Source organism: Theropithecus gelada, chromosome 15 (assembly GCF_003255815.1).
Source record: "Theropithecus gelada isolate Dixy chromosome 15, Tgel_1.0, whole genome shotgun sequence".
NCBI classification, from domain to species: Eukaryota; Metazoa; Chordata; class Mammalia; order Primates; family Cercopithecidae; genus Theropithecus; species Theropithecus gelada.
In genome coordinates, this window is record NC_037683.1 from 1,500,930 (window position 1) to 1,527,728 (window position 26,799).

At 61.0% G+C, this 26,799-nt stretch overlaps 2 protein-coding genes, 1 long non-coding RNA gene and 2 other non-coding genes across 8 annotated transcripts; 4 read left to right on the plus strand and 1 right to left on the minus strand.

The window, feature by feature from the left end:
• Positions 1-954: 954 nt before the first annotated feature.
• LCN10 (lipocalin 10) lies at positions 955-5,285 on the plus strand. 4 transcript variants are annotated; one of them, XM_025359852.1, is made up of 6 exons: positions 955-1,109; positions 1,875-2,014; positions 2,441-2,550; positions 2,779-2,886; positions 3,678-3,776; positions 4,490-5,036. In XM_025359852.1, exons 1-6 carry the CDS (start codon positions 1,011-1,013, stop codon positions 4,516-4,518), a joined length of 585 nt encoding a protein of 194 aa, XP_025215637.1. In that variant the 5' UTR covers positions 955-1,010; the 3' UTR covers positions 4,519-5,036. The 4 variants fall into 4 exon arrangements, 3 of the variants coding, with proteins under 3 accessions (XP_025215637.1, XP_025215639.1, XP_025215638.1); XM_025359854.1 differs by lacking the exon at positions 2,779-2,886; XM_025359853.1 differs by lacking the exon at positions 2,441-2,550 and having other exon boundaries at positions 1,011-1,109; positions 2,708-2,886.
• A 5,430-nt stretch (positions 5,286-10,715) lies between these two features.
• LOC112608200 lies at positions 10,716-14,501 on the plus strand. The gene is made up of 4 exons (XR_003115959.1): positions 10,716-11,019; positions 11,822-11,862; positions 12,477-12,582; positions 13,968-14,501. It is a non-coding gene; the product is annotated as an uncharacterized LOC112608200 (long non-coding RNA).
• On the plus strand, positions 12,031-12,162 carry LOC112608794. Its single transcript, XR_003116079.1, has one exon. It is a non-coding gene; the product is annotated as a small nucleolar RNA SNORA17 (small nucleolar RNA).
• On the plus strand, positions 12,663-12,796 carry LOC112608793. The gene has a single exon (XR_003116078.1). It is a non-coding gene; the product is annotated as a small nucleolar RNA SNORA43 (small nucleolar RNA).
• A 488-nt stretch (positions 14,502-14,989) lies between the features above and the next one.
• On the minus strand, positions 14,990-26,330 carry FAM69B (family with sequence similarity 69 member B). The gene is made up of 5 exons (XM_025359960.1): positions 26,177-26,330; positions 21,114-21,248; positions 16,960-17,067; positions 16,687-16,863; positions 14,990-16,068 (listed from the first exon to the last, which is right to left on the minus strand). The coding sequence occupies exons 1-5, from the start codon at positions 26,237-26,239 to the stop codon at positions 15,256-15,258; spliced, it is 1,296 nt and encodes a 431-aa protein (XP_025215745.1). The 5' UTR covers positions 26,240-26,330; the 3' UTR covers positions 14,990-15,255.
• Positions 26,331-26,799: the final 469 nt, after the last annotated feature.

A 26,799-nucleotide genomic window follows, 5' to 3' on the forward strand; every position in this document is an offset into this window, starting at 1 on the left:
CCATAGAGCCAGCTGCAGAGAAGACGTGTGCCCAACCCAGTCCCTTGCCAGAGTCCCTCTGGGTCTTCAGACACCCAAATTCAGGTCGCGGCTTGGAGGTGGGGGCTGGTCGGGGGACGCAGCCTGGGAGGAAGCCAGCAATGACGTCCACCAGGACCACGGCTGGGGTGCCACAGGCTCCACAGATTGCCTAGGACAAGAGCGCGGAGGCTGGTGGGGCTCAGAGGGGCCCCTGACCCCCCAGGCTCAGGCTTCTCTGGGCTGGGGTTGTGGCTCTTGCCTGGGCAGGGACGGGGACCCCAGATGCCCGAGCCTGCAGGTCCTCCTGTGTTCTGTTGGGGTGTGGGGGGCTGCCTGCCGTGCTGGGAGAAGCACAGGCCGTGGGGGCCTGGGGGCTGGATGCGGGGCTGGGGACTGTTCGAGGCTCATGCTGGGGTGAGGTGAGGCGCACACAGATGCTTTGACCTGCAAGGCTGGGCATGCACACACGTGCACATATGAGCACATACCCACACATGCACACACACACACTCACGGGCGCGGGCACACAGCCCCGGCCCACCCTTCAGTGCCTGCTCAGGTGCTGTAGTGCCAGGCCCTCAAGAAGGTGGCAGGGGCAGTGTGTGTGGCTGCCGCATGGTGCTCCCCACGTACACATATGCCCCAGAAGGGCTACGACCAGCCCTTTGCCTGTCACCTGGGAGGCCTGGGATGAGGACCAGGGCTTAATGAGTCTCAGGGGTACACACAGTGACCGCAGGCTGGGCACTGAGGGCAGGAGGGTCCTGGGGCCTCAGAGCGGCCTCTGTCTGCCGGGGCAGCCCAGGCCAGCAGTGACCACGGGGCGGAGCTGTGCCGGCTGCGTCTGAGTGTCTGGGGGTGGTCCCTGGGCGGGGAGAGGGTAGCAGAGTCCAAGGCCACACCTGCTGCCTCCCTCCCCTCCTGACCCAGGCTGGTGGCTCCGGGGAGGTTTAAACACTGGCCTTGGTGGCTGAGGGAGGAGGAGGAGGATGAGGCAGGGGCTGCTGGTGCTGGTGCTGGTGCTGACTGCAGGGTCCCAGGTGCAGGACTGGTACCCCAGGGAGTCCCACACCCTCAACTGGAACAAGGTGAGCCATGCGCCGCTGGTCCCTGAGCCGGGCAACGGCCCTGGAGCTAGAGGAGGCTCCTGCACAGTCTCCCGGCAGCCGCCCAGGAGCAGGGCTACCAGGAGTTCCAGGCACAGGCGATGCCCACCTGGCTTCTCCCACTGCAGCCTCCAGCACAGGGGCCCCACAAGCTGCGGGGCAGAGGCAGGGAGCCTCGAGGGGTTCAGGGGAGTCGGGGGTTCAGGAGGGTCAGGGTGGAGGGGCCCAGAGAGCTGTGGTCGAGGAGGTTGGAAGACGCCGAGAGGGCAGAGTGGGTGTGGAGCAAGTGGAGCATGTTCTGTAGCGGGAGGGCCCGGGCACCTGCAGAGTGAGTCATGGGAGCAGCACTCATTGGCACAGTGGTGCCCAGGGCGCTGGGGTTGGCAGCAGGCAGAGTTGGGGGCTGAGGGCCGGCGGGAAGGGAAGTGGCTGAGCAGTATCCAGCCCCTAGGAGGCCACGTGGAAAGTAGCCGGGGCCTCTGAGGTAGGGAGGCCTTCCACCTGCTGGTGCCACGGCCCAGCCCTGTGCTGCCTGGGGTCCCTGACCTTCCGGGCACCTGGTTCTCTGCGGCCCAGCTCCAGTGGCCAGGGCTTGAGTGGCCGGGACCGAGGCAGCACCCAGGTGAGGCTGGAACTCCGGTTCACAGAAGGGTCACTTGTCTCCTGGGTTCTCTAGCTGGGAACCTCGGGGGTGGGGACAGCCCCTGGGTGGCAGCTCTCGTCCCCGCCCACACACCTGCTGCGCAGTTTTCAGGGTTCTGGTACATTCTGGCCACAGCCACTGACGCCCAGGGATTCTTGCCGGCCAGGGACAAGAGGAAGCTGGGGGCGTCCATGATAAAGGTGAACAAAGTAGGCCAGCTCCGGCTGCTCCTTGCCTTCAGCCGGTGAGTGGGCAGCGCCCCCCAGGCAAGGGTGTCCCCTTCCAGGAGGAGGGAGCTGTCTGGGGGCTGGAAAGGAGTCCGGGAGGAGCCTGTCTGTCTGGAAGTTCCACAAGAACCGTCCCCCAACTTCCTCCCCCTGAACTCCGAGGAAGCCGCCTGCAGCCCCTGGGGCCTCCACACGGGTGGGAGTTGGGAGTGTCTCCCGTGCCGTGGGACAGGCCCCGGTCCGAATTGGAAAATCCTCACACCACAGAGCCTCAAATTGACAAGAGTTGGATAGTGAAGCAAAAAACTGGGGACCTGGTGCCCCAACCTTCCCAGGTCCCATGGGAGCAGGGGCGGGACCGAGATGTGTCGGTGGGACTCGGTGGCCGGAGTGGGGGAGGAGGGGTTCCCTGGTCTGCAGCCTGAGCCCCTGCCTTGCCCCAGGTTGAAGGGGTGCCAGTCCCAGGAGGTGATCCTGAGGAAAGACGGGAAGAAGCCGGTGTTCAGGAACACCTGTGCGTACGCGGTGGGCCTGAGGGAAGGATGGGAGGGCGGTGTGCTCGGGCTCTGAGCCCCGGAGGAGCTGCGTGGGACGCCTCTGTCCCCTCGGTGCCTTGAGCAGGCCTGGCCCGGGAGGGGAGGCCCCAGGAGGGCACTCAGTCCTTTCTGGACACTGCACCCGGCTGGGGGCTCCGAGGCCTCAGACACCAGGGGTCAGGGCTCTGGGTGGGCACAGCCACGCCATCCAGGAACCAGCGGGCATCTCTGGGCATCTCTTTCAGTGAAAGGGGTGAAGGCCTTCCACGTGCTGTCCACTGACTACAGCTACGGCCTGGTCTACCTCCGCCTGGGGCGCGCAGCCCAAAACTACAAGAACCTGCTGCTTTTCCGTGAGCGGGCACAGTGGATGGCAAAGGATGGTGGAGGGAGTGCAGAGAGAGGCATAGAGGGGTGCTGGGCACACGGGGCTGGGCAGGACTCGGGGGTGAGGTGGGCAGAGAGAGTGGGGGTTGGGGTGGTGGTCAGGGCAGGGGCAGTGGAAGCCGAGACCACAGCAGGCAGGTCCTGGAGGTCGCTGAAGCAAGGATGGGGGACGTCAGGAAGAGGCTGCAGAGCAGGGTGGGCCATCCAGGTGGCGTGGAGGCCACCAGGATGATGGCAGGTGCAGATGCAATGTTCTGGGTGAGGGATGCAGTGGGGATGAGGAGGTACCAGAGGGGTCCCAGGTAGGAGTCTGCCCGGGATGGAGGGGTGTGGAAGTGACCCGGTGTGGGTTAAGGGCCACAAACCCAATTCTAGGCACCAACCACTTGGGGTACAGGGAAAGGAGTGGCCCTTCGGTTGGAAGGGGTCGAGGGGAGGTGGGGTCCTGGGGTCTCAGTCGAGGCAGGGCACGCTCAGGGTGCAGCAAGCCGGGGCACAGCTGGGGGATGGCTGGAGGGTATTCTGCAAGCAGAGAGGGCTCCCCAGGCAACAGCGTGGTGACCCTGGCTTCCCGAGCCTAGCTGCCTCGTAAGTGGGGAGGGACCCAGAGGCCGCTGTCCTCCTGTGGCCGATCCCTGCTTCACACCTAAGCTCTGAGGACATTTCAGCAGCTCCCAGGGTGGCGATGGGGGCCAGGGTGCAGATGCTAAAATGGCCAGAGCTGGAGCCTCTGATGTGATCCTGATCTCAACCTCAGATAGACAGAACGTTTCGAGCTTCCAGAGTCTGAAGGAGTTCATGGATGCGTGTGACATTCTGGGGCTCTCCAAGGCCGCCGTCATCCTCCCGAAAGACGGTAAACTGTGCCCTCAGCCTTTTGCCCTCCTGGCCCCACCTGCCCGTCCCACCCAACGGGAAGCTGATTCATTGAGGGAAGGAGAAACGAAAGGACCCATCTGAAAGGTGCCATTTTTTTTTTTTTTTGAGACGGAGTCTCGCTCTGTCGCCCAGGCTGGAGTGCAGCGGCCGGATCTCAGTTCACTGCAAGCTCCGCCTCCCGGGTTCACGCCATTCTCCTGCCTCAGCCTCCCGTGTAGCTGGGACTACAGGCGCCGCCACCACGCCCGGCTAGTTTTTTGTATTTTTTTAGTAGAGACGGGGTTTCACTGTGTTAGTCAGGATGGTCTCGATCTCCTGACCTCGTGATCCGCCCATCTTGGCCTCCCAAAGTGCTGGGATTACAGGCTTGAGCCACCATGCCCGGCCGAAAGGTGCCATTTTAAAGATCCGCCCAAATATGCCTCCTGCCCCGCCTCCTGCCACCCCTGAGAATCGGGGCTTGGCCTGGCAGGCCTTGCACCGACAGCGAGAGGTGCCCGGAGCAGATGCTGCATCTGACCAGGCGGTGCCACAGCTGTGGCTACAGGATCAGGGGCTGCATGGCTGTGTTCTCGTGGTGCCCAAGACGAGCACGCGTGGAACCAGGGGGCGGCCGGGGCAGACGTGTTCACGGCTCGTGTTTCTCCTCCGAGCAGCCAACCCACGCATGGTCGTTTTCCTCTCCCACAGCTTCCTGTGCACACACCATCCTGCCATGAGAGCCAGCGTCCTCTGCTCTTTCCTTCCGAAGTGTGGTCCTCCCAGACCCGGGGAGCATTGTTCCAGATGTCAGGTGGAGACCACGGCTTGTTGAGAGGTGTTTGGTGGCTCTAGGTCATTGACGGTGTGAAACTCAAGTGTTTCAAGGGATCCTTTATGATCACAGAAAGAATGAGGAAGAAGGGTACAGGCTGACCGGGTGGCGAGATGTCAGCCAGGCCCCTTCCACAGTGTCCTCTGGAGCACACTGCAGGCCGCTGCTGTTCCCTGTCTTCCATGAAATAGACCACAGGCTGGCCCAACGCAGTCCTCGCCATGTGCCTTCCCTCTGCCCTCCATGCCGCCGCCACCCTCTGTGTTCCTTGGCATCCTGCACTTTCTCAGGAAGCCGTTTGCACCCAACATGGAGGAGCCCCCAGGACGTGCCAGGCAGCGTGCTGCCCCTGTGGCTGCATTAGGGAGCAGAATCGGCAAAACGCAGTCCCAGAGTTAATGCCCGATCAGGAGAAGCCAACCTCAGCAGCGTGATCACCCGGATACTCGGGTATAGACCCTAGATCATCCGGATACTCGAGTATAGACCCTAGAAGTCTATCTAGGGGCAGCCAGGGCCCAACAACAGCAGGTCTGACTCATTCCATCCAGGGCAGCATCAGGGAGAGCTTCCTGGGGGACGTAGCATTTGGGTTGACCAGGGAAGTGTGGTGGGTATTAAGTCAGTTCGGGTGGGGCTGGAGGAGCAGGGGTGCATCCCTAGAACAGGATGTGACTTCTGAAAAGACATCAGAGTAGAGAAAATGGCTTCTCAAGGAGATTGGGCATGCCAGTATGAGCACGGCGGTGGGGAGAGCCACGCAGAGGAGCAGGAGGGGGCCCACCGGACCATGGCACCTTGAAGGCCGCAGTGAAGGGCTTGGGTCTCATTCAAGGGGTGATTGTAGCAGGACGAGCCGCAGACAAAACTCCTCAGACACCGATTAAAGAAGGAAGAGGATTTTTATTTGGCCGGGAGCGTAGGCAGACTCACGTCTTAAGAGCCGAGCTCCCCGAAAAAGAAATTCCTAGCCCTTTTAAGGGCTTACAACTCTAAGGGGTCCACGTGAAAAGGTCATAATAGATCAAGTAAGCGTGAGGAACGTGACTGGGGGCTACATCCATCAGCTAACAGAACAAGAAGTTTTACAGTGCTTTCTCCTACAATGTCTGGAATTTACAGATAACACCAGTAGTTTTGGTTAGGGGTTAATATTATTATTATTATTTTAACCACCAGGGCCAGGTGGTGGCGCCAAGGTCATCTGGCTATTTATCTTCCATTTCTTTCCAACTTTTTGCTTTCTCCCTTTTCTTCTGTCTTATAAACTAGGGAAAAGGGGAGGTGGGGGAGAAGCTGGGAAGGACAACAGGGGAAGTGGTGGTCTCATTCCATACGATGACAGGAGATTGTCTGAGACAAACCCCCTCGCTGAATGAATGGACCTTCTTCTTTTTTTTTTTTTTTTTTTGAGACGGAGTCTCGCTCTGTTACCCAGGCTGGAGTGCAGTGGCCGAATCTCAGCTCACTGCAAGCTCTGCCTCCCGGGTTCACACCATTCTCCTGCCTCAGCCTCCCGAGTAGCTGGGACTACAGGTGCCCGCCACCTCGCCCGGCTAGTTTTTTTGTATTTTTTTAGTAGAGACGGGGTTTCACTGTGTTAGCCAGGATGGTCTCGATCTCCTGACCTCGTGATCCGCCCGTCTCAGCCTCCCAAAGTGCTGGGATTACAGGCGTGAGCCACTGCGCCTGGCCCCCATGAATGGACCTTCTTCTGGCCAAGGGGGTTCCAAAGAAACCCTGAACCCCTGAACCCGAGTCCTCAGCCATGACGGGGTGAGAGGTCAGACCCCTCAGAGAGTGGTTCTGTACAGTCCATGGAGAATTCACTCAGCGGCACGTATACATGCTTCTCCTTTCATGAATATTCATGACTCCTCCTGAAGCTTGTTGAACATCTGTATTTGGCCATCTCCTTCAGCACAAATTCCTGTTCCCTCTGCCCCTCCCTCCAAGTGTCTGTTCCAGGCTTCTGGCCCGAGGCTACGCTTCCCAGCCTGTCAGAAGGGCTGCCTTGCTGGCTGCAATCCCTTATGAGAAATAAAGCTCTCAGGCCGGGCGCGGTGGCTCACGCCTGTAATCCCAGCACTTTGGGAGGCCGAGGCGGGCGGATCACAAGGTCAGGAGATCGAGACCACAGTGAAACCCCGTCTCTACTAAAAATACAAAAAATTAGCCGGGCACGGTGGCGGGCGCCTGTAGTCCCAGCTACTCAGGAGGCTGAGGCAGGAGAATGGCGTGAACCCAGGAGGCGGAGCTTGCAGTGAGCCGAGATCACGCCACTGCACTCCAACCTGGGCAACAGCGTGAGACTCCGTCTCAAAAAAAAAAAAAAAAAAAAAGAAATAAAGCTCTCCTGTGTGCAGAAAAGTAGTTAGGAGCCCAAGCAACATGGTGAGACCTCATCTCTACAAAAAATACAAAAATTAGCTGAGCATGGTGGTGGGCGCCTGTAGTCCCAGCTACTCAGGAGGCTGAGGTGGGAGGATTGCTTGAGCCTGGGAGGATGACACCACTGCACTCCAGCCTGGGCAACAGAGTGAGGCCTTGTCTCAAAAAATATATACATAGGCCAGGACAGTGGCTTACACTTGTAATCCCAGCACTTTGGGAGGCCGAAGCAGGCGGATCACGAGGTCAAGAGATCAAGACCATCCTGGCCAACACGGTGAAACCCTTTCTCTATTAAAAATACTAAAAAATTAGCCAGGCGTGGTGGCACACGCCTATAATCCCAGCTATTCAGGAGGCTGAGGCAGGAAAATTGTTTGAACCCAGGAGGCAGAGGTTGCAGTGAGCCAAGATCGCACCACTGTACTCCAGCCTGGGTTACAGAGCAGACACAGTCTCAATAAACATTAAAGAGTGGCAGAGATGTGACCACCTCTTCCAGAATCCCAGGCCAAGGCACAGTCATGGAGAGGTGGGCCCAGGCCCCTGACACCCCTCCGATATCTCTGCTTCCTCACGCCGGCTAGCTGCAGAGGCAGGACGTGAGCTGAGCGGGAGCCCCAGACTGCCGTCCAGCCTCGAGAACCCCGAGTGTGGGCCTCTGAACCGCCCATTCACCAGGGTGAGGGCAATTGCTCTGTTCCGGGACCTCCGGCTCTGCTCCCTCCCTTCCCTGGGCCCAGGGAAACTGCCATCTCCACAACTCAATCCTGTCGGTGGGGAGGAGAAGAAGGAAGAAGGGAAGGAGCCGAGAGAATGGGGAGAGGGGCCACTTGGGGTCCCACGGGCAGGGAGGGAGGGACAGCAGGCGAGGTTAGACGCGCACACACCACCCGCACCAGTGCACCTCCCTCCGCGGCGTGCCAGCTGGTGGGTCAGAGTTGCTTGAGGTTCTGTGGGTGCCAGCCGCCACCCTCTGCAGAGCCCGTGCGGTCTATGACGCCTTTTCATCACACACAGCCCTGTGGGTTAGCTCCACTCCATGGCCCTGGAGTGAGCCTCAGAGACACCACAACCTCAGCTGCTTCCTGAACACCACCATTTCCCTGACCCCCATTTCAGAGGCAGCGGCACAGCCAGGGTTATCTCTGGAGGAAGCTGAGAACAAGTATCCAGGGGAGGCTGGGTGCGGTGGCTCACGCCTGTAATCCCAGCACTTTGGGAGGGAGGCACAGGTAGGTGGATCACCTGAGGTCAGGAATTCGAGACCAGCCTGGCCAACATGGTGAAACCTCCTCTTTTAGTAAATACAAAAATCATCCAGGCGTGATGGTGCATGCCTGTAATCCCAGCTACTTGGGAGCCTGAGGCAGGAGAATCCCTTGAACTGGGGAGACAGAGACTATAGTGAGCTGAGATTGTGCTACTACACTCCAGCCTGGGTGACAGAGCAAGACTCAGCCTCAAAAAAAAAAAAAAAAAAAAAATCCGGCAGGTTCAAGTGATTCTCCTGCCTCAGCCTTCCGCTAGCTGGGATTACAGGCATGTGCCACCAAGCCCGGCTGATTTTGCATTTTTAGTAGAGACGGGGTTTCACCATGTTGGCCAGGCTGGTCACGAACTCCTGACCTCAGGATATCCGCCTGCCTTGGCCTCCCAAAGTGTTGGCCTTATAGGCGTGAGCCACCACACCCAGCCCGGGCTGACCTGCACAGAAGTGCCACCTACCTACCCTCTGACTTCTGTCATGTGACCCGGGGCAGGAGATGCGACATCTCCACTTTCTAAGTACCCCACTGTCACGGGGCAGCTCCTCTCTCAGGTGCTGGGGTTCAGGTCCTCTCCTGGGTCTCAGCAGGTCGTGGCCTGCTCCGGGGCTACGCATACGGGTTTGAGTAAGTGCTCAGTAGATCTGCCCCCCAGCACAGAGCAAGTGCTAGGTCGGGGTGCAGGGGACACAGTATCTCTGGAGGAGGAGATGTCTCTTGCTCTCTCTCCACAGCTAGAGCTTTCACTAGCTACAGAGCGACAGCCAACTCCTGTACCAGCTCAGAAGGTAGAGCCAGCTCCAGCTACAACTCTGGTGCTAGTTCCAGGATCAGAGCCAGCTCCAGCAGCACACCCAGAGATAGGGGCAGCTCTAGCCATCTCTGTGCCGGCTCCAGTACAGCTCCAGCATCCGCCCTCCAGCCAGGAACAGCTTCAAAACCATTTGCATGGCCTCAAGCCAGTGACAGGTCCAGAGGCAGGGCCAGCTGCAGCACCACCTCCAGCACCAGACATAAAGCGATGGCTGATTCCACAACCAGAACCAGAGTTAGAGGCCCCTCCAGAGCTACAGCCATCTCAGACCTGCACCAGCTCCTGCACAAGCTTCAGCACGACAGCCAGAGTTCCTGCCAGCTCTAGAGCGAAATCCAATCAAGAACCAGCTGTAGCACCATATCCAGAGCTAGGACCAGCTCTGACACTCTTCCCAGGGCAAAGACTAGCAACAGCAACACAGCTAGAGGCAGTTCCAGAACGTCAGTCCCCGGGGCAGAGCCAGTTTGTCTCCAACACCCATGTCAGTGCTAGGACAGAGCCTGCACCATCTCTGGAGTTGGAGCCTGCTCTGATGCCAGCTCCAGCCCCAACACCAGGTGGGGCCACACAGGGAGGCGCATCAGACAACACAGCTGCAGCCCAGTTGCGAGGTGTCCTGGGGTCCTGGGCTGGGGCGTTTCTTAGGAGCCCTGAGGTGTTTTCTGGCTTTGCAAAGGCAATGAAAATTTGAGTTGAATTTATCAACAGCTCCTGCCCCCTCTAAGCCAGCACCCGAGCTGCAGCCAGCTCCTATGCCAGCTCCTGCACCCCGGCCTTCTTGGCCTTTGCCTGTGGCTGCAGAGAGCAGGCTGAGCGAGAAGCCTCATCTTCTGGTGTCCCCTCCAGGCTTAAGGCCAGAGCGGTCTGCGCTGAGCAATGCAGAGGCTGCCCAGCCCCAGGACAGCAGCGCGGCTTTCCTCCCGGCCCCTGCGGCTCTGGCCTGTCATCCCTGCTCTGGAGTTCGCGTCCTGGTTCGAGTCCCGGCACCACCGTTCGCAGCCGGGCGCTCGGGAGTCGCTTGGTCGCGAGGCCTGTGTCCCGCCCTGCGCGGTGACCGAGGTCCCAGGACACAGCGCAGACAGGGCGCTAGGCAGGCCTGGCCGGGGTTACCCCGCCGGCCGGGACCCTCGCCCGCCTCAGCACTCATTAGGCGCCTGGTGTGTACCCGCGCCATGGCCGACACCGGTAGAGCCCCTGGTGGGGAAGGGACGGGGCGCGTCGTGGGAGTCCCACGCTGCCCCGGGCGGGCGCTGTTCGGCAGTCACGGGAGCCGCGGATGGCTGGGACCACGGGGACCCACGGGCTCGTGGAACGTCCTCCTGACCCGGCCTGGGAATCCTCCGCGAAAACGGGGAGCCGCGAGTGCCCGCGGCGTGCCCGGCACCTGGCGGGTCGGCGACGGCGCGGCCCCGGCTGCTGGCCCTGTGGGGCGTCGCGGTGCAGGCGCTTCCGCAGCTCTGCGTGGCGAACCCACGCGCCCACCCGCCAGCCACGGAGCAGCGCCCACCGGCGGGCGCGGGGAGCGGCACGGCCGGGGACCGCTGGGGGGCGCTGCTTGGGCGGGGAGGATTGACTCCTGCGGGCCGCCGTCCGCGCTATAAAAGCTGCGGCGCGTCCTCTCGCGTCCTCTGCGCGCGCCGGCGGCTGCCATGGTGGGTCGGCTCTTTGCATTCTCCTGCCGCCCCTTTCCCGAGCGCCTGCGCGGGCCCCGCCCTGCGTTCTTGCTCTCGCGGGCGCTGCGCGGCCTAAGGGACTCGGCTGCTGGCCTCCGGGCGCGGGGAGGGGGCGGGCTCTGACCTGGGGCGTCCTGGCCGCGTGAGCCGCGGGATGGGGCCCGGGCCGCGGAGGAGGCGCCGCTGCTGTGTTCCTTGGTGGCGAGGGCGCTGCCCGGCCCTGCGCGGTTTCCAGCCAGGAAGCTTCGAGAATCCTGGTGAGAGCTCAGTGCGCGAATTCGGATCTTAGAGAAAAGCACCCCGTTCACCCACGACCCTTCCGCTCCTGCTGCTGCTTCCCGAGTCGCTGAGGCTGTGGGAAGATGTTTGTCGCATCTTTGAAAAATGGATTTCTTAGGCAGTGTCCACGCGTCCGGTGGTTTCCGTGTCACTGTGGCTGCTCAGCGGGAGGCTGTTCTGGCCGAAGGAGGACTGCTCAGTTGTCTGGCGGGCATTCCGTCTTATGGTCCTGGTGCCTTGGTACCTGCAGGGGATCAGCAGCCCGCGTTCCGTGGCACAGTGTTGTAACTCCAGCTTCTCCTCCCGCAAATTAACCAGAGAGTAAGGGGGGAGAGTAACCTGGGTCGGATTTTTCTAGAATGGCCCTTGTGGCAGTGAGCTTTCTGGTGGCAGGGATCATCTTTGGTCCACCCTCCTGGAGACCGGGAACGCGGCCTTTTTTGAGACAGTCTCGCTCTCTAGACCAGGCTGGAGTGCGGTGGCGCGATCTCAGCTCGCTGCCACATCTGCCAACTGGGTTTAAGCGATTTTCCTACTTCAGCCTCCTGAGTAGCTGGGATTACAGGCGCCCGCCACCAGGCCAGCTAACTTTTTTTTTTTTTTTTTTTTTTTGTATTTTTAGTAGAGACGGGATTTCACCATGTTGGCCAGGCTGGTTTTGAACTCCTGATCTCAAGTGATCCCGCCCGCCTCGGCCTCCCAAAAAATGCAGTGTTTGTGTGATGCCCTTCTGTGGTGTTTGCAAGATTTATACAAAATTGGGGTTTCTTTTTTCTCTAGGACGTGTGCTCACTGGAAACGGCATGTGCTTGGGGTGTTGGGTAAGTTGGTGCGTGGGAGCTGGAACAGGGTCAATCCTCCAGTGTAACTAAGCCCTGCTGTGCGACATCTTCAGTGACTGGAGGGACCAGTCGGTCTTGTGTTCACGTTGTGGCTAGAAGCTGTCTCTCCAGGGGAATAAAAACGGATTATTTCATCTTCTACAGGACACTGCCCCTAGAGGCGTTGCAGCTGTGGCTGCCGTGTCACATCTGTGTCATTAGGTGGCAGAGATTAGAGAGGCTATGTCTACGCTCGGCGTTCTGCCCCGTGAACGTTTGAATGTTTGATAGTCTGACACTCCTGTTTTATGGACAGGCATCTGTTTTCCTTTGCTGGTATCAGAGGGCAGGCCTTGTGAGTGGGCTTTCTAACCCTTGCTCTGGGCTAGGCTGGCCGCTAGGGGTCTGAAGGGATAGTGGGAAGGTAGAGGGTACCTTCAGGAGCAGCCTTCAGGAGTGAGTTTTAAGAACCTGTGAGAGGATCGGTCAGGTCTGGCGTGCGCTGGGTCACGCCATACACCGTGTCAGGATCACGCAGGACAGGACTGGGGAAGGGTTTGCTGGTGTCTGAGTTAATAGCAGCCACTTGATTGTGTTCTTGATTCTTTGCCAAGCATTCTTGTTATTTAACACAGGAAGGAGGTGACTTCGCCTGTGATGGACTTCCAGTGTGAGCACTGGCCAGGGTGACCAGGCTGACCTGCACCAGCCCTGATCAAGGTAAGAGGCGAGGCGGAAGCTTGCCCTCCCTCCCTGCCCGCCCTTGCTGCCGGGTGGGTGTGAGTGGCTGCCCTGCAGATGCTGTCCTGGACCTGTCGGCACCAGACAGTTGCTCTGCCGTGCCTGTGACCTCGGGGCAAAGAGGAAGTGGCGATTTCTACACTCAGTGCCCGGGAACCAGTGGGCACTGAGAATGGTTTAAGGCCTGACATGACATGACTTGCAGCCAAAGCCAGGCAGCGTTTGGGTTTTGCTTTGGAAAACACCTTACCTGCTTTGCTCCACGAGGGAGGGGCAGCAACATTGCTGGGAACCCTGAGGTGTAGATGTGTATAAATGAGGTGCGTGTGTGTCTGAAGCTCCGGGCACTTGTGGGGTTACCGGGAGTGTGCGTCTCACTCCCAGGCCTTGTTCGGGAAATGATTCTGCAGGTCTGTCTGGGAGGCCTTGGGCAAGTTTGACTAAGAGCAGTTGAGCTGGGATAAACAGGCTATTTGGAAACAGGAATCCTCTCCCCAGAACGGGTAGGAATGGGGGTACAGAGGCCAAAGACACAGCCACACGTCCTGCAATGCCTGGGACGCCCCACAGTGAAGAGTGATGTGGCTCTAAACGTCAGCAGTGCCAGTGTTAAATTTCTGCCAAGAGATCATATCGAGAAAGATAACTTTAAAACACAGTTTGCGGAGGCTGAGCGCGGTGGCTCAGGCCTGTAATCCCAGCACTTTGGGAGGTCGAGGCAGGTGGATCACCTGAGGTCAGGAGTTCAAGACCAGCCTGAAACCCCGTCGCTACTAAAAATACAAAAATTAGCCAGGTGTGGTGGTGCGAGCCTGTAATCCCAGCTATTTGGGAGGCTGAGGCAGGAGAATCGCTTGAACCTGGAAGGCAGAGGTTGCAGTGAGCCAAGATCACGCCACTGTACTCCAGCCTGGGTAACAGAGTGGGACTCTGTCTTGGAAAAAAAGAAAGTTTCAGGATTTCATAAATTGGGTTCTCTGAAGGTCATTTGGTGAATCCAGGTTAAAAAACGCTGGTCACGGCCGGGCGCGGTGGCTCAACCCTGTAATCCCAGCACTTTGGGAGGCCGAGGCGGGTGGATCACGAGGTCAGGAGATCGAGACCATCCTGGCTAACATGGTGAAACCCCGTCTCTACTAAAAATACAAAAAACTAGCCGGGCGTGGTGGCGGGCGCCTGTAGTCCCAGCTACTCGGAGGCTGAGGCAGGAGAATGGCATAAACCCGGGAGGCGGAGCTTGCAGTGAGCCGAGATCGCGCCACTGCACTCCAGCCTGGGTGACACAGCGAGACTCCGTCTCAAAAAAAAAAAAAAAAAAAAAAAAAAAACGCTGGTCTGCATCACTGTCCTTGTTTGTTTTTCAGATGCAGAGGCCAGGATGTGGGCCCAGCCCTGTGCAGGAGGCTGGCTGGAATAAAGGTACAGATACAGGCCTTGCCCCCTCTGGGACCACTGGCACTCGGGGTGTTTGCAGCCTCAGAGCCCAGCTTTCCACATGCCCACCTGCCCCCAGGGCCACAGCTGCATCTCCTGCTCTGCTTTCATTACAGGGATGAGCAGGCTGGCATTGGGGCACTCGCTGCCCCTGCCTGGGTAGTGCTGTGTATTCCAGCCAGGGGCCACTGCCAGGACCACCCCTCCATTTTCATATCGCGATTCTTAAGTTCTGCCATTGTGGTATTCTGGTGGAAAAAAAAAAAAAAACGGTTGCTTGGCTGTTTTTGAACTGCCTGGAACCTAAGATCCTGAATTTTCCCCTCTAAGGGGGAAAATATATATATGGAAAATGTTTATTTTGAAATACAGAATGAAGTGAATTAAAAGATTTAATGCACACTTCTTCAAGGATAGTATTTCTGTGTTGGCAAAATTTGAGAATAAATTGGCCTTGAACGGAATGGATTGTCTTGACTCAGACGTTGGGAGCAGAGCCCGGCCTGAAGAAAGGTGTTGCTGTGATGGGATCTTCTCCTGGGGGACAGTTGCTGGGTGCCCTGGGCTACTGGGGAGAGTGCACGGGGCTGGAGAAGAAGTTTCTAGAGAATGAATTGTATATCTCATGGCTGGATTTTGTAAAATCAGTTTTTAAAATAACGCGTAAATCTGTTTTGTTACTAGAACACCTTTTTGTTCTGTTGTGTCACGGCCCAGGTTTAGGGGTACTGGTCATTGGCTGTTGCAGAAGCCGCTGTGTTTGGGGAACTGCCCTGGCGGCTTCAGAGGTGTGTGTGGGTTGAAGGGCAGGCAGGGGCTCTGGAACAGATCTCACCTTGTACTAACACCTGAGGGCTGCCTCCCCAGGATTCAGGGGCTCACCCCAGCCTCACGGCCTGGATCCACAGTGGGCGCAGGGTCCCGTGCGCAGCATCGATGGGGCTCAGGGTACTCAGCCCTGGGCATTACATAAAAGCTGTTTATTGACATCACATTCTTCAGAGTAACAAAACCCCTTGGAGGGCCCTCCTGCCAGGATGTCCACCTTTGCTCCGAGCTGGGATCTCCTGTCTGTGGTGTTGGAATCCAGAGTCCTAACCTTAGGGAAGTGATTTTGCAACAGTTGCATTTCATACCTTCTGACAGGATTCCTTGAGGGCGGGCTGGACCCTGGCGCCTGGCCAGCTCCAGGAAGGGTGGCCAGGCCCTCACTGCCCATCAGGAGTACTTGGTGTTGGAGATCTTCTTCCAGAGCAGAGTCTTGAGGTGGCTGAGCACCAGCGAGTGATGGGCCTCCACCTGGCTGGCCAGCCCGCTCAGCGTGGTGCAGGTGCGCAGCTGCGTGCCCAGCTCCTCGCGGAGGTCGGCGGGCGCGCCAGGCAGCAGGTAGCCCCGTAGCAGCGCACACACCTTGGCCAGGTTGGGCTGGATGAGGTCGCCCTTGCACTGCCGCATGAGCCTGTCACACGGGGCCCTGCAGTCGCGCCCGTAGGTGCAGTCAGTGCTGTGCTCACAGCGGCGGCCCTGCAGGAAGCGGCGCACGGTGGCCTCAGGTGCTACCTGCTGTAGGTCGGCCATCTTGAAGTCGTAGGTGGCTGTGTAGCCCACGTTGGCCAGTGTGGTCTCACACATGTAGAAAGTTCCATAGGAGCCGTGGAAGAGCTCCTCCACGAACTCCAGCAGACCGATGGCGATCTTGGCCCGCCAAGGCCACGCGGGCCCCAGCCACTGCTGGAGGGCACCCTGCAGGGCAGGCGGCAGCAGCGGGCGCAACAGGGGTGGCAGGGCAGCCGCGTGCCAGGCGCCATGGGGCACGCCCTCGGTGAGGTAGAGGTCCCCGCAGTAGCCCAGCAGTCTGGAGGCATGCTCCTTCTCCTGCAGGGACAGCAGCAGCAGGAACTCGTTACGCTGCAGCAGGGCCCACACGGATTTGGCTTCCGCCAGGGACACCCGGTTGTCCTTGTTGAAGTCGGCCATGAGCAGGACCTGGCCAACCAGCGCTGGCAGGGAAGGCAGGTCTCCCATGTTCGCCTGGCGTTTGGGACCAAGAGAGGAAAAACCAGTTGATTGGATGTCTGGGAGCACAACCTGGCTTTGACCTGGGTGGTCTGCCGACCAGACCAGCACACTGCCAGGTTAGGGGTCCCAGCCCCCAGCTACACGGGGGGAGGAGGCAGCCAGCAAGGTGCCCACTCACTCTCCTGGCCTATGTTGCTGCTGCCAGACAGACCTCCCATCTCCCAGCAGCTCTGGGTGCACCTGGGGAGCTCGGGGGTGGGCACCTGAGCAGAGAAGCCTCAAAGCTTCCCTGAGGATGAGAATGCCCTCTGTGCTGGCTGAAGCCCTAGGAAGCGGCCCCTCTCTGCAAGCCCTGGTCTCCACTTGGGGCACCTGCCGTGCTTGACCCATGGCCCTTGACTGCAGGAGCCTCCTCTCGACCTCAGCTGCCAGCCCACCGGTGCCCCCAGCCCTGGAGAGGCTCCTTCCCTGGCAGGGCTCCTGCCCAGGGGCTGGGGGATAGGAGGTCTGCCCAGGGTCCACTTGGGCCCATCTCTGCCTTTGTGCTGAGCATGTTGGTGCCAGGGCCGCCCGCTGGGCACATGACCATGGTATGGACTCCTGCCCTGCCCCTCAGGAGAGCTATCTGACCTTGAGGAAGCTGAGGGTCATCTCCCGGAATTCCTTGATGGAGGTACCCCGGGTGGGCTTGTCGAACAGCACCAGCTCCCGCCGGGGGGCCGCATCCGACCGGGCCTTCGAGTCGAGGGTCTCCTCGATGCCACACTTGATGGTTACATCCTTATCCCGCCAGAGCCCACTGTACACCTGGACAGGGCCATAGAGGTCCTTCGTGCCGACGTCCCCCTCCCACTGCACGGGCAGTATCAGCCCCAGGCCCACCCGCCCTGCCTATGGCCATACCTGTTGGGCCGGGGCTGCCGAGAGGCAGGTCCTCCACTCCACCATATGCAGCTCACACAGGTCCTGGCAGACGGAGCCCGAGATGATCCCCTTGCGGTACTGGTCACACTGAGGAGATAGGTGCAGGGCGTGCTGGGGTGGGGCAGCCACATCCCTGCCCCATTGAGCCCCTCCCCACAGGCCCAAGGCCCAGCTGCACCCGTTCCTCCAGGACCCCTGGGAGGGAGAGGTCACAGGTGGGGCCAGGTGGGCGGGAAGAGGGCACGGAGGGCCAAGCACCCATCACCGTGGTCACTCCGTCCCAGCACCCACTGGGCCCCTGTTCTTTGGCCATCTTTTCTCAGACCCCCAAACTGCCAGAGCTGGCGACGGCCACCTCCAGCCCACACCCGTCCCTGAGCCACACTGGGCCCAGCACCCGCCAGCTGGCAGGGGCCTCCACTTGCTGCAGTTGGAAAGCTGCCAGTCCCTCACAGGCAGTGCCAGGGCCCTGGGCCATGCCATTGCTGGCTGCAGGATGGGGCTGTTGGCTGCAGGGGCAGCCCTGCCAACCCTCTGGTCCCGTCCCCACCACCTTGGCTCCTGTAACAGGACGGCTCAGCAAAGGCCACTGCCTGGACAGGAGACAAACACCACACCCAGTGTCAAGCCCAGGCCAGGGCCAGAGGCAGGAACCCGGAGGCAGCTCTCCCGTCCAGCTGATCCAGCTCTCTGGGCCATGCAGGTATTGGCTGGTGAACTAGAATTCACCCTAGTCCCTAATATCTACACCACCAGCTGCCACACGCCCTGTCTCTGCCTGACTCTTCATTCCTGCCTCGGGTGACGCCGGGAGGGAGGATGGCCCCCTGACTCATGGCGCCCTCCCTGCCCAGGTCAGTAAGTGAGACATCTCTGAACTTGTTTCCCATCGTGGTGCTGACTGGACGGCATCTTCAGTCTGAAGGGCCAGGAGCTGCCCGGCCCAGGCAGGGCTTTCCCCAGGACACCAGGAAGAACAGAAGGGTGGGCTGTTGGTGCCAGAGCGATGGTCAGGCTGGTAGAACCTGGACAGGAGTCAGGCACGAGCCACAGGGCGTCTGTCAGAGAAGCAGCCCCCTGTTCAGAGGTCAAACATCTGGGTGTCAACCCGTGAAGGGCGCCGCGCCCGGCCCCTCTGCTCCCCGTCGGGGCGGGCTGCCAGCCATTCTGCACTGGGCACTCATGGGTGCTCTTAGGACAGATCCTGGTGCCCAGAGCCACACCTGCATGGCGGCTTCCGGGTGGGTTTCCAACGTTCCCAGGTTTGGGGCTCCTCCTGTCCCAAGGACTTGGCCTCCATCTTCGGCCCCTCCCAACCTTCCCCAGGCTGAGGCAGGAGGAGGACAGGCCGCGGCCTCACTGTTTGCCCCACGTGCAGCCAGGACAGGGCTCACCGCCGGAGCTGACAGCCTCAAGGGTACCCCTGGTGGGCAACGGAGCCCCAGCCTTGACCTCTCCCAGCCCCTTGAGGCCAGTGCCCAGGCTCAAGCGCTCTGTTGTCAAGAGCTGTTTGTCAAGGCTTAGAAAACGGATCCCTGGGGCCTCACAATGACTCTGGGCCTGTCCTTCCCGGTCCCACAGGCCCCCTCCTTAGCCAGACCCCCAGGGAGACACTGTTAGCGGTAATTAAATCAGGCCCAGGGCTGGCTGCTGCCCCTCCTCAGCCCCCACCCCAGCTCCGGGAGCCTGGCAGCCCCTGAATCCCAGCGCCCCGCGGGAGGTGACAGAACGATGCAGCTGGCCCGCCCCTCTGGGGGTAGGGGAAGAATTCCTGGATGTACAGCCTCAGTTGCCATGGAGCCTGGCCAAGCAGGCTTGGAGGGAGCCAGGGAAGTGAGCTGCGGAGCACCCCGCCCTCCGGGGTAGGGGAGAGGGAGGGTCCCTGCCCCCCTGCCCCACACACCAAGGGTGGGGACAGAAGTGAGATGGGCCAAACGGAGGCCGAGGACCCCGTCACATGAGGCATGAAGGCAGCCTCTGTCTCAGCAGCAAGAAAACACCGACTCTTCATCAAGAGAGAAAAGAAAAATGAAGGAAAACCGCACACTTGTCCAACCCTCCACCTTGCAGGCAGGCCCTTCGCTACTGGAGTCCACTCCAGTCCCCAGACCAGCCCCCTGCGCCCGGAGCCCCAGACCCCAGGAGGATGCCCTGCTCCTGGCACACAGTGGTGCTGGGGAAGGAGCCTGTGGGCCACGCTGCCCTCTGCCAGGCTGGTGCCGGGGCTGGGGTCCCCCCGGGGTGGGAAGATGGAGCTGCCCCCATGGTCCTGGGTGCCTCCTGCACCTAGCAGGGTGGGGAGAGGCTTCCTCAGAGGCTGAGGCGGGTGTGTACTTGGCCTCCTCAGGGTCCCCACCCACCGCACATCGGTCCCCAGCCAGTCCCCTCACTGCCCAGCCTGTTACCGGTCTGCAGCAGAGCTCAGTGGGGACTCACAGTCCAGTTCTTGGCCTCTCGAGGGCCCTGGTGGAACCTGGGACTGGCCCTACACTGCTGCTGCCTCGCTGTGTGAGCTGGGCCAGCCTCTGCGGCTCTCTGAGGCGTCCAATGCCTCCACGAGGCGGGGCAGGGAGCCTCCTCTGGCAAGGAGGGGTCGTCTCCATGGCCCTGGGATGGCCTCAGGAGAGCTGAGCTTGGCCTGACCTCTGGGAAGGCTCTGAGCAGCCAGGGAAACCCTCGCTGGGCGAAGGGCCAGGGCACCCTGGGAAACCGACACGCAGCTTCCTCTTGTTTGTGGGGGCACCTCCTCCTGCTCCTCAGCGGCCTCTGCGGTCTGGCACCCAGTAGGTGCTCAGAACCCGCCCGGCCATGTGAATCCTCTGCTCACTCCCACCCACCCCTACCCACAACACCCCGGCCCGGAGGTCCGGCCCCTCCACCTCCTCCGTCCTTCTAGGAGCTCCAGGGGTGCATCTGCTCGGGGCACAGCCCTCCCTACTCATGGCCCCAGGACGAGCCCAGTGTGCCACCCTCCGGCCCTGCTGAGCTCAGAGGCGCCCTGGACTTCAAGGGTGAGCAAGGCCTGGTGCCAGGAGCCTGGAGGCCTCCCCTGGGCTGGCATGTGTTCCAAACAAATCCTGGGCACAGAAGCTCTCCTCCTCTGGACCCCACATCCCATTCCTCCACTGCCACCTCTGGGCCTTTCCACATGTGGCCCCCGTCAGAAATGGCTCTGTGGGGCGTGGGCCTGCCCATGCCCAGCTAGATAGCTTCACCACCCAGCCGCCAGGAGAGACGCCCTCCCCATCTGACGGAGGAGACACCGAACTTGGGGTCTCCCTGTACCCAATCCCCCTGTGACAACCCACAGTGACCGCTGCTACAGGCCAGATCCACCTGTGCCCTGGCCTGACCCCAAGTGGAGTGGAGGCATCGGAACCCTGGTCATCAGGCAGGCTGGGGTCAAAATTCGGTGGGGGACCTGCCCAGTTCTGGGCGAGTCTAGGGTTTGCCAGGAAGACAGAGCTGGGATGACCTCCCCGCCTAGCTGGTCACAGGGTGTGCAGAGGAGCAGGGGGTCACCTTGCCGTGCACTCATGTGGACACGCTTGCTCGCAGACACACACATGCTCACATACGCCGGGGGCTTAGCCCTGTCTCCCTGAGGTGGAGGCTGTGGAGGACCCTGCCCGGCCGCCTGCCTCGGGGAACCCCTGGTCCCAGGGGAGCTAGCAAGGCCACTAAGGCCAGGGAGTCTCCATCCTGGGCCACTGAGGATATCCCGTGGGGGGCTCCATCCCGGCCAATGAGGACACCACACAGGGGTCTCTATCCCGGCCAGTGAGGCCAACACATGGGGGCCTCCATCCCAGGCCAGTGAGGCCAGCTGCCCACCCCAGCCTTCCTGCTAAACATCCTCCCTCCCAAACATTTCTGGAGTCTGCCCTGCCCCCAGCCCCCAGCCTCTCTCTCTCTCCTGAGCCCCTGTAGCCACCCCCATGTCTCCCCTGTCCTCCCCTGGACCCCCATCCTCCACACCCAGTCTGAGGCAGCTTTGCAGATCCCACCTAGAAACCCACATGCCTTGTGGGCCCTGGATCTGGGGAGGAAGGTGTCTCCGGGGCCTGGTGCCTCAGCATCTAGGGCAGCAAGGGGGCACAGCCCAGTCCCCAGCCCACACACGCAACACTTACAATGACCACCTGGCAGACGTGGCCACGACAGCGCTCCGAGTAGGACGAGTAGTGCACATATACCAGCCAGCTGCCCGCAAAGATGCCCAGCCATGCCAGGAAGATGCACCGGACCCTGAGGCCTGGGAGTCGACCCTGTAGGGGAAAGGGCTACGTGAGGAGGTGCCCTCGGGGCACCCACACTCGGGGTGCTCTCAACCCCACTTCCCACGGTAAGGGCCTCTGGATCCACCCCAGCCTTCCCCTGCCATCCCCTTGGCCCACTGGTGCCCCCATCTTCTAGAATCACCCCCAGCTCAGCGACACCCGCTCCTGGCTCTGCCTCTCCTGGGTCACATAACGGGCTGCAGGGGCTGGAGGTGGGGGCAGGCGCGGCCCAGACTTTCAGTGTTACAGGCAGGTACAAATAAATGTCAAAACCAGGGGACTACATGGTGGCCAATTCTTTTCTCTGCTGAATGAAGATTTTTTTTTCTGAGAGGGAGTCTGACTCTGTACCCCATGCTGGAGTGCAGTGGCGCGATCTTGGCTCACTGCAACCTCTGCCTCCCGGGTTCAAGTGATTCTCCTGCCTCAGCCTCCTGAGTAGCTGGGACTATAGGCACGCACCACCACACCACCTGGCTAATTTTTAAATTTTCAGTAGAGAGGGGGTTTCACCATGTTGGCCAGGCTGGTCTTGAACTCCTGACTTCAGGTGATCCACCTGCCTCGGCCTCCCAAAGTGCTGGGATTGCAGGTGTGAGCCACCGCGACTGGCCGAATAAAGGTATTTTTTACAAAGCGTTCCTATCCTGACCTCATTTCATAACATCATCACCTCTGCACAAGGTGAGCGCGCCCACCACGAGTGACACTGCCCCTGTTTTTCCCGCTGTAATGGAGATTGGTGGGAAGTTCTGGCCGGACCAGGCCTGCAAAGAGAACCAGGTTTGGAGAACGGGGCCCCAGGAGCCCAACGCAGCGACATCGTGGAAGCATTTAAGAGATGCAGGCGGGCCAGGCGCGGTGGCTCACCCTGTAAACCCAGCACTCTGGGAGGCTGAGGCGGGCGGATTGCTTGAGCCCAGGAGTTTGAGACCATTCTGGGCAACATAGTGAAACCCTGCCTCTACAAAAATACAAAAATTAGCTAGGTGCAGTGGCTCATCCTGTAATTCCAGCTCTTTGGGAGACTGAGGTGGGTGGCTTGCTTGAGCTCAGGAGTTCGAGACCAGCCTGGGCAACATGGCGAAACCCCATCTCTACTAAAAATACAAAAATTAGCTGGGCATGGTGACTCACGCCTGTAGTCCCAGCTACTTGGGAGGCTGAGGCTGGAGGATTGACTGAACCCGGGAGGTTGAAGCTGCAGTGAGCTGTGACCGCACACTACACTCCACCTGGGTGACAAAGCGAGACCCTGTCCCCCCCCCCCCAAAAAAAAAAAAGAGGCAGACTCAGACACCGATGTTCACAACAGCCCAGCGATGGGCAGTCCTTGAGTTCGCAGCCAGGGGATGGAAGAGCAGCTGCGTCGGTCCTATCCACACTGCGGAGTGACTGCGCTCTGAGAAGGAAGGAGATCCTGACGTTCACCCAGCAGGGAGGAATGCCAGGACAAGAGGCTCAGTGAAACGAGCCCGTCACCAAAGCACGAATCCTGCAGGACCCACTTACATGAGGTCCCCAGAGTCGCCAAAACCACAGAGACAGGAAGAAGAATGGAGGGAGCTAGGGGCTGGGAAGTGACTGGGAGTGTGCGTTTGATGCGGACAGAGCTTCAGTTTGGGAAATTGGAGAGCTCTGTGGACGGAGAGAGGTGACGGCTGCATAACGAGAATCCTTTATTTGATGCCATTAAACTGTGCACTTAAACAGGGTTAAGATGATACATTTTATGCTATATGTATTTTACCACAGTTAAAAATTAAGGCCAGGCACGGTGGCTCACGCCTGTAATCCCAGCACTTTGGGAGGCCGAGGCGAGCAGATCACCTGAGGTCAGGAGTTCGAGACCAGCCTGACCAACATGGAGACACGCCATCTCTACTAAAAATACAAAATTAGCTAGGCGTGGTGGCGCATGCCTGTAATCCCAGCTACTTGGGAGGCTGAGGCAGGAGAATCGCTTGAACCCAGGAGGCGGAGCTTGCAGTGAGCGGAGATCCCGTCACTGCACTCCAGCCTGGGTGACAGAGCGAGACTCCATCTCAAAAAAAAAAAAAAAAAAAAGGTAATCACACAGCTCCTGGCCCCTGCCTAAAACTCTGACCCAGATGTCTGGGAACCAGCTTTTTCGGAGGGCTCCAGGTCACTCTGCCATCCTCAGCCCCTCTGCCTTGGTTTCCCTGCTGGCACAAGGAGGCTTAGGCATGGGCTCTAGAGCGCAGGCTCAGGCTGCTGGGCGATCCATCCCCATCCAGGCCTCCAAGCTGGGCTTCCAAGGGTGACAGCCAGGGACAGCTGCGTGCCGCCTTCCCTCTCCCCAGCCCCCTAGCAAATTTCAGGCCTCTCAGGCACTGTCCAGGAGTGGCCAGCAGAGGGGCCTTGCCCTATGCAGAGGCTCAGACATCCTGACCTGCAGCTGAAGGGTGAAGGGCCCAGGCTTGGCAGCCAGCTTCCCCTCAGAGAGGCCCCACCGCTGGCTCCAAGCACTCCCTGTGGCCTCCTGTCCACCTGCGGCCAGGGAGAGGCCACCCACTGGTCACATCCTCCTCCTGGCAGCGCCTGGCCACACCCCCACCTGCCCAAGTCAGAGCCCCCGTCAGAGGTCGTGGGCTGCAGCCCTGCTCAGGCCGTGAGCAGGGGACTCCTCCCTGAAATGGGGCCACCAGCTTCTCAACGAGGACAAGGCACAGTCCAGGCAGCTGAGGTCATTTTTCTGGTTCTTTCAGGAGGGGTGGGCCCTGGCCTCCTGCTTCCCTGGCATCCACTCACTGATGGCTGTCCCAGGCAGGGCTACACAGGGAGGACCCCCAGCAGCTGGGGAAGGGCCCAGAGCTCCAGTAGCAGTGGGGTCCTGGGGGGCCTGGAGCAGAGGGCATGGCTCCGGTGGGGGGAGCCCTCCAGGCCCAGGTTGGTCTCGCCCCCTCAGACCACTTGTCCTGGGCACTGGATCTGTTTCCGGCAGACTTGCTCAAGATGAAAAACAGGAAAGCAGAGAAACAATGGGGGGTGGGTGTTGTTCTGGCAGGATAAGGTCCGACAGCTCCGTCTGGGGTGAACGTGCCCGAGGCAGGGCCAGGCAGGGAGGCCCAGCATGGGCGGAGCCTCGGAGGACAGCCAGGAGGGAGGCTGCAGCTGGTGCTGGGCCCAGGGCTGACCCCAGCTGGGGACAGTGACACCGAGCTAGGGACTTACCCAGTTCTGCTCCCCAGAGCCCTGCCTGGGCTTGGGCCAGGGCCTGTTTCTGCCTGGCCAGCTCTGGTTCATCCCCCAGGTCTTTTGTTGTTGTTGTTCTCTTGAGACAAGGTCTTGCTGTGTTGCCCAGGCTGGAGTGCAGTGGTCCAGTCACAGCTCACTGCAGCCTCGAACTCCCAGCTTCAAGTGACCCTCCCACCAAGCCGCCCAAGTTCTTGGCATTACAGGCATAAGCCACCTTGCCCAGCTCTCCCCCAGGTCTTGATCTTCCCCAGCTGCCATCCCTGGCCCTGCTGTGGGTCCTGGGATCCCAAGCAGCTGCTCTGCAAGGCCCCCATAGTGCTCCCTGGCCCACCCTGGCTCCTGGGCCTGGCACAGATGGATGGGCAAAGCTTGAGTGTGGAGGTGGCCCCACCATCCAGGACCTGGGCTGGGGCTTTGCAGGGGCAGGTGGGGACCAGCTGCCAGTGTAGCCACTTGGAGGGTGGGGAGGGTCACCCAGGGGATGGGAACAGCACTGTGGTCCTCAGCCCAGCAGGCTCAGACCGTGGGCCGGGAGCCCCACAGCACTGACCCAGAAAGGCAGTTCACAAGGCCAGGAAACTGAGGCCACTAGAGGGGCAGGCTGGATTCCGACCAGGGCTCTGGCCCCGAGCCAGCCACCCTGGGAACAGCCAGCACCCCTGTCCTGCCATTCCTGGGCGGAGCTCCAAGCATCAGCATCTCTTCTGCAGCCGCTGGCTGAGGCCCTTCCTCCGGGGAGGGCACCACTGTGCACCCCACCTCCCAGCGACTGGGGTGGTCCTCAGCTAAGGGTGGTCCCCTTAGCTCTCACCCTGCCCCAAGGCTGAGCCGGGACCACCACACCCTGAAGCCCCAGGTGGGCACAGAGGGTCTCGCTGCAATCTGGGAGTTGCTGGGTTCCATACACTCTCCCCAGAAGGGGAGCTGAGGCCAACCAGGCCCTGAGCTCAGGCAGGACCCTGGCAGGGTTCCTCCTGCTGACCCGGGACCACCCTGCGGGGACCAGGGAGGTACAGGCAGATCTGACCAGGACTGGCTCCTCTGACAGATGCCTGGGGTCCTGGAGGGTCAGGGAAGGCATCCCGTCAAGAGGCTGGGCCCTGCATGATTGCAGCCTGATGGGCCTGGCCTGCATCTCCCCAAAGCAGAAGGTGAAAGGGCGCCTGGCAGCCGGAACCCAAGGCAACCCGGGTCTCCCATGCGGACCCGGCAACGCCCCTGGAGGGGACGGTGACTTGTTCAAGGTCATCCCGGGGTCAGGGCAGGGTCCCTGCGCTATGGCTGGCTGATGGGATGAAGGGGCGGGGGACAGGGAGGTCATGTCCTTGCCAGGGCGTTTCTGTGTGTCCCAAGTTTTCTACCGCAGAATAACACACCTTATTTTTTAATGGAAGAAAAGAGGAAAGGACTTTTGTGTGGTTTCTGGGCCTGGGGGGCAGGGACCGCCTGCAGGGCGGGGCGGGGGGGCCTCTAGGCCGCAGCATCCCCCGCCCGGACTCTCCTGTCGCCGCCACCGCCCCTTGCCCAGCGTCCCGTCCTTCCCGAGCCACTCGCCCCCTCCCCCCTGCCCAGACCGGGCTCATGAACCCCTCGTGTCTGAACCCGGGGCCCCGCTCCGCGTTCGGCCCACTCCGGGGCTGGAGCTTGGCCTCCCCGAGCAGAGGCGGCCGGGGGCGGCGGGCGCGCACCGCGCTTACCTGCAGGCCCTTGGAGAAGGGGCAGAAAAGCACCAGGTGCGCCAGGCGCCGCAGCCGCCGCATGGTGGGCGCCGGCCGGGGCTGCGCGGGCCCCGCGGCTCGCTCGGCCTCAGCCCCGGCCCGGCCCGGCCCGCAGCGGCCGCCGCTCCTTCGCCATGCGGGCCGCGCGCCCCCGGGCCCGCGTTAAAGGCGAAGGCGCGCGCCTTTCTGACGGCCGACGGCGGCGCAGCGGGGGCGCGCGGGGGCGCGCGGGGGCGGGGCTTGGCGCGCGGCCCGCCTTCGACCCCCGACTGGGCTGAGGAGGGGGCGGGCACCGAGGCCACGCCCACCCGCAGACCCCGCCCCTCCTGCAGAGGGGCCGGGGGCGCGCGGGAGGGGCCGGGGGCGCGCGGGAGGGGCCTGGGGCCGGAGCCGGGACCGGGGCGCGCCTTGGCGTCTCGCGGGCGCTTCCCACGCAGGAGGGAGGCCCCGTGCGCTGCGCCGGCTGCGGGGTTCAGGGCTCCCCACGCGCGCCCCCGGTTCGAGGCCGCGGAGCCAGGGCCGGTCCTTTCCCTGGGTCCTCAGGATGGGTCAGACGCGCGGAGCCCTGGGCTGGCCGATCCTGCAGCCCGCCCGGGAGTCCG

Bases quoted from the DNA above. Each gene is read 5' to 3' on its own strand.
- LCN10 (XM_025359852.1), top strand. From the start codon at position 1,011: ATGAGGCAGGGGCTGCTGGTGCTGGTGCTGGTGCTGACTGCAGGGTCC. The intron at 1,110-1,874 runs GTGAGCCATGCG...CCTGCTGCGCAG, and splicing joins ACACCCTCAACTGGAACAAG to TTTTCAGGGTTCTGGTACAT. The intron at 2,551-2,778 runs GTGTGCTCGGGC...CATCTCTTTCAG, and splicing joins GAGGGAAGGATGGGAGGGCG to TGAAAGGGGTGAAGGCCTTC.
- FAM69B (XM_025359960.1), bottom strand. From the start codon at position 26,239: ATGCGGCGGCTGCGGCGCCTGGCGCACCTGGTGCTTTTCTGCCCCTTC. The intron at 21,249-26,176 runs GTAAGCGCGGTG...TTTCCCCTACAG, and splicing joins CCTTCTCCAAGGGCCTGCAG to GGTCGACTCCCAGGCCTCAG. The intron at 17,068-21,113 runs GTAAGTGTTGCG...CTATCTCCTCAG, and splicing joins ACGTCTGCCAGGTGGTCATT to TGTGACCAGTACCGCAAGGG.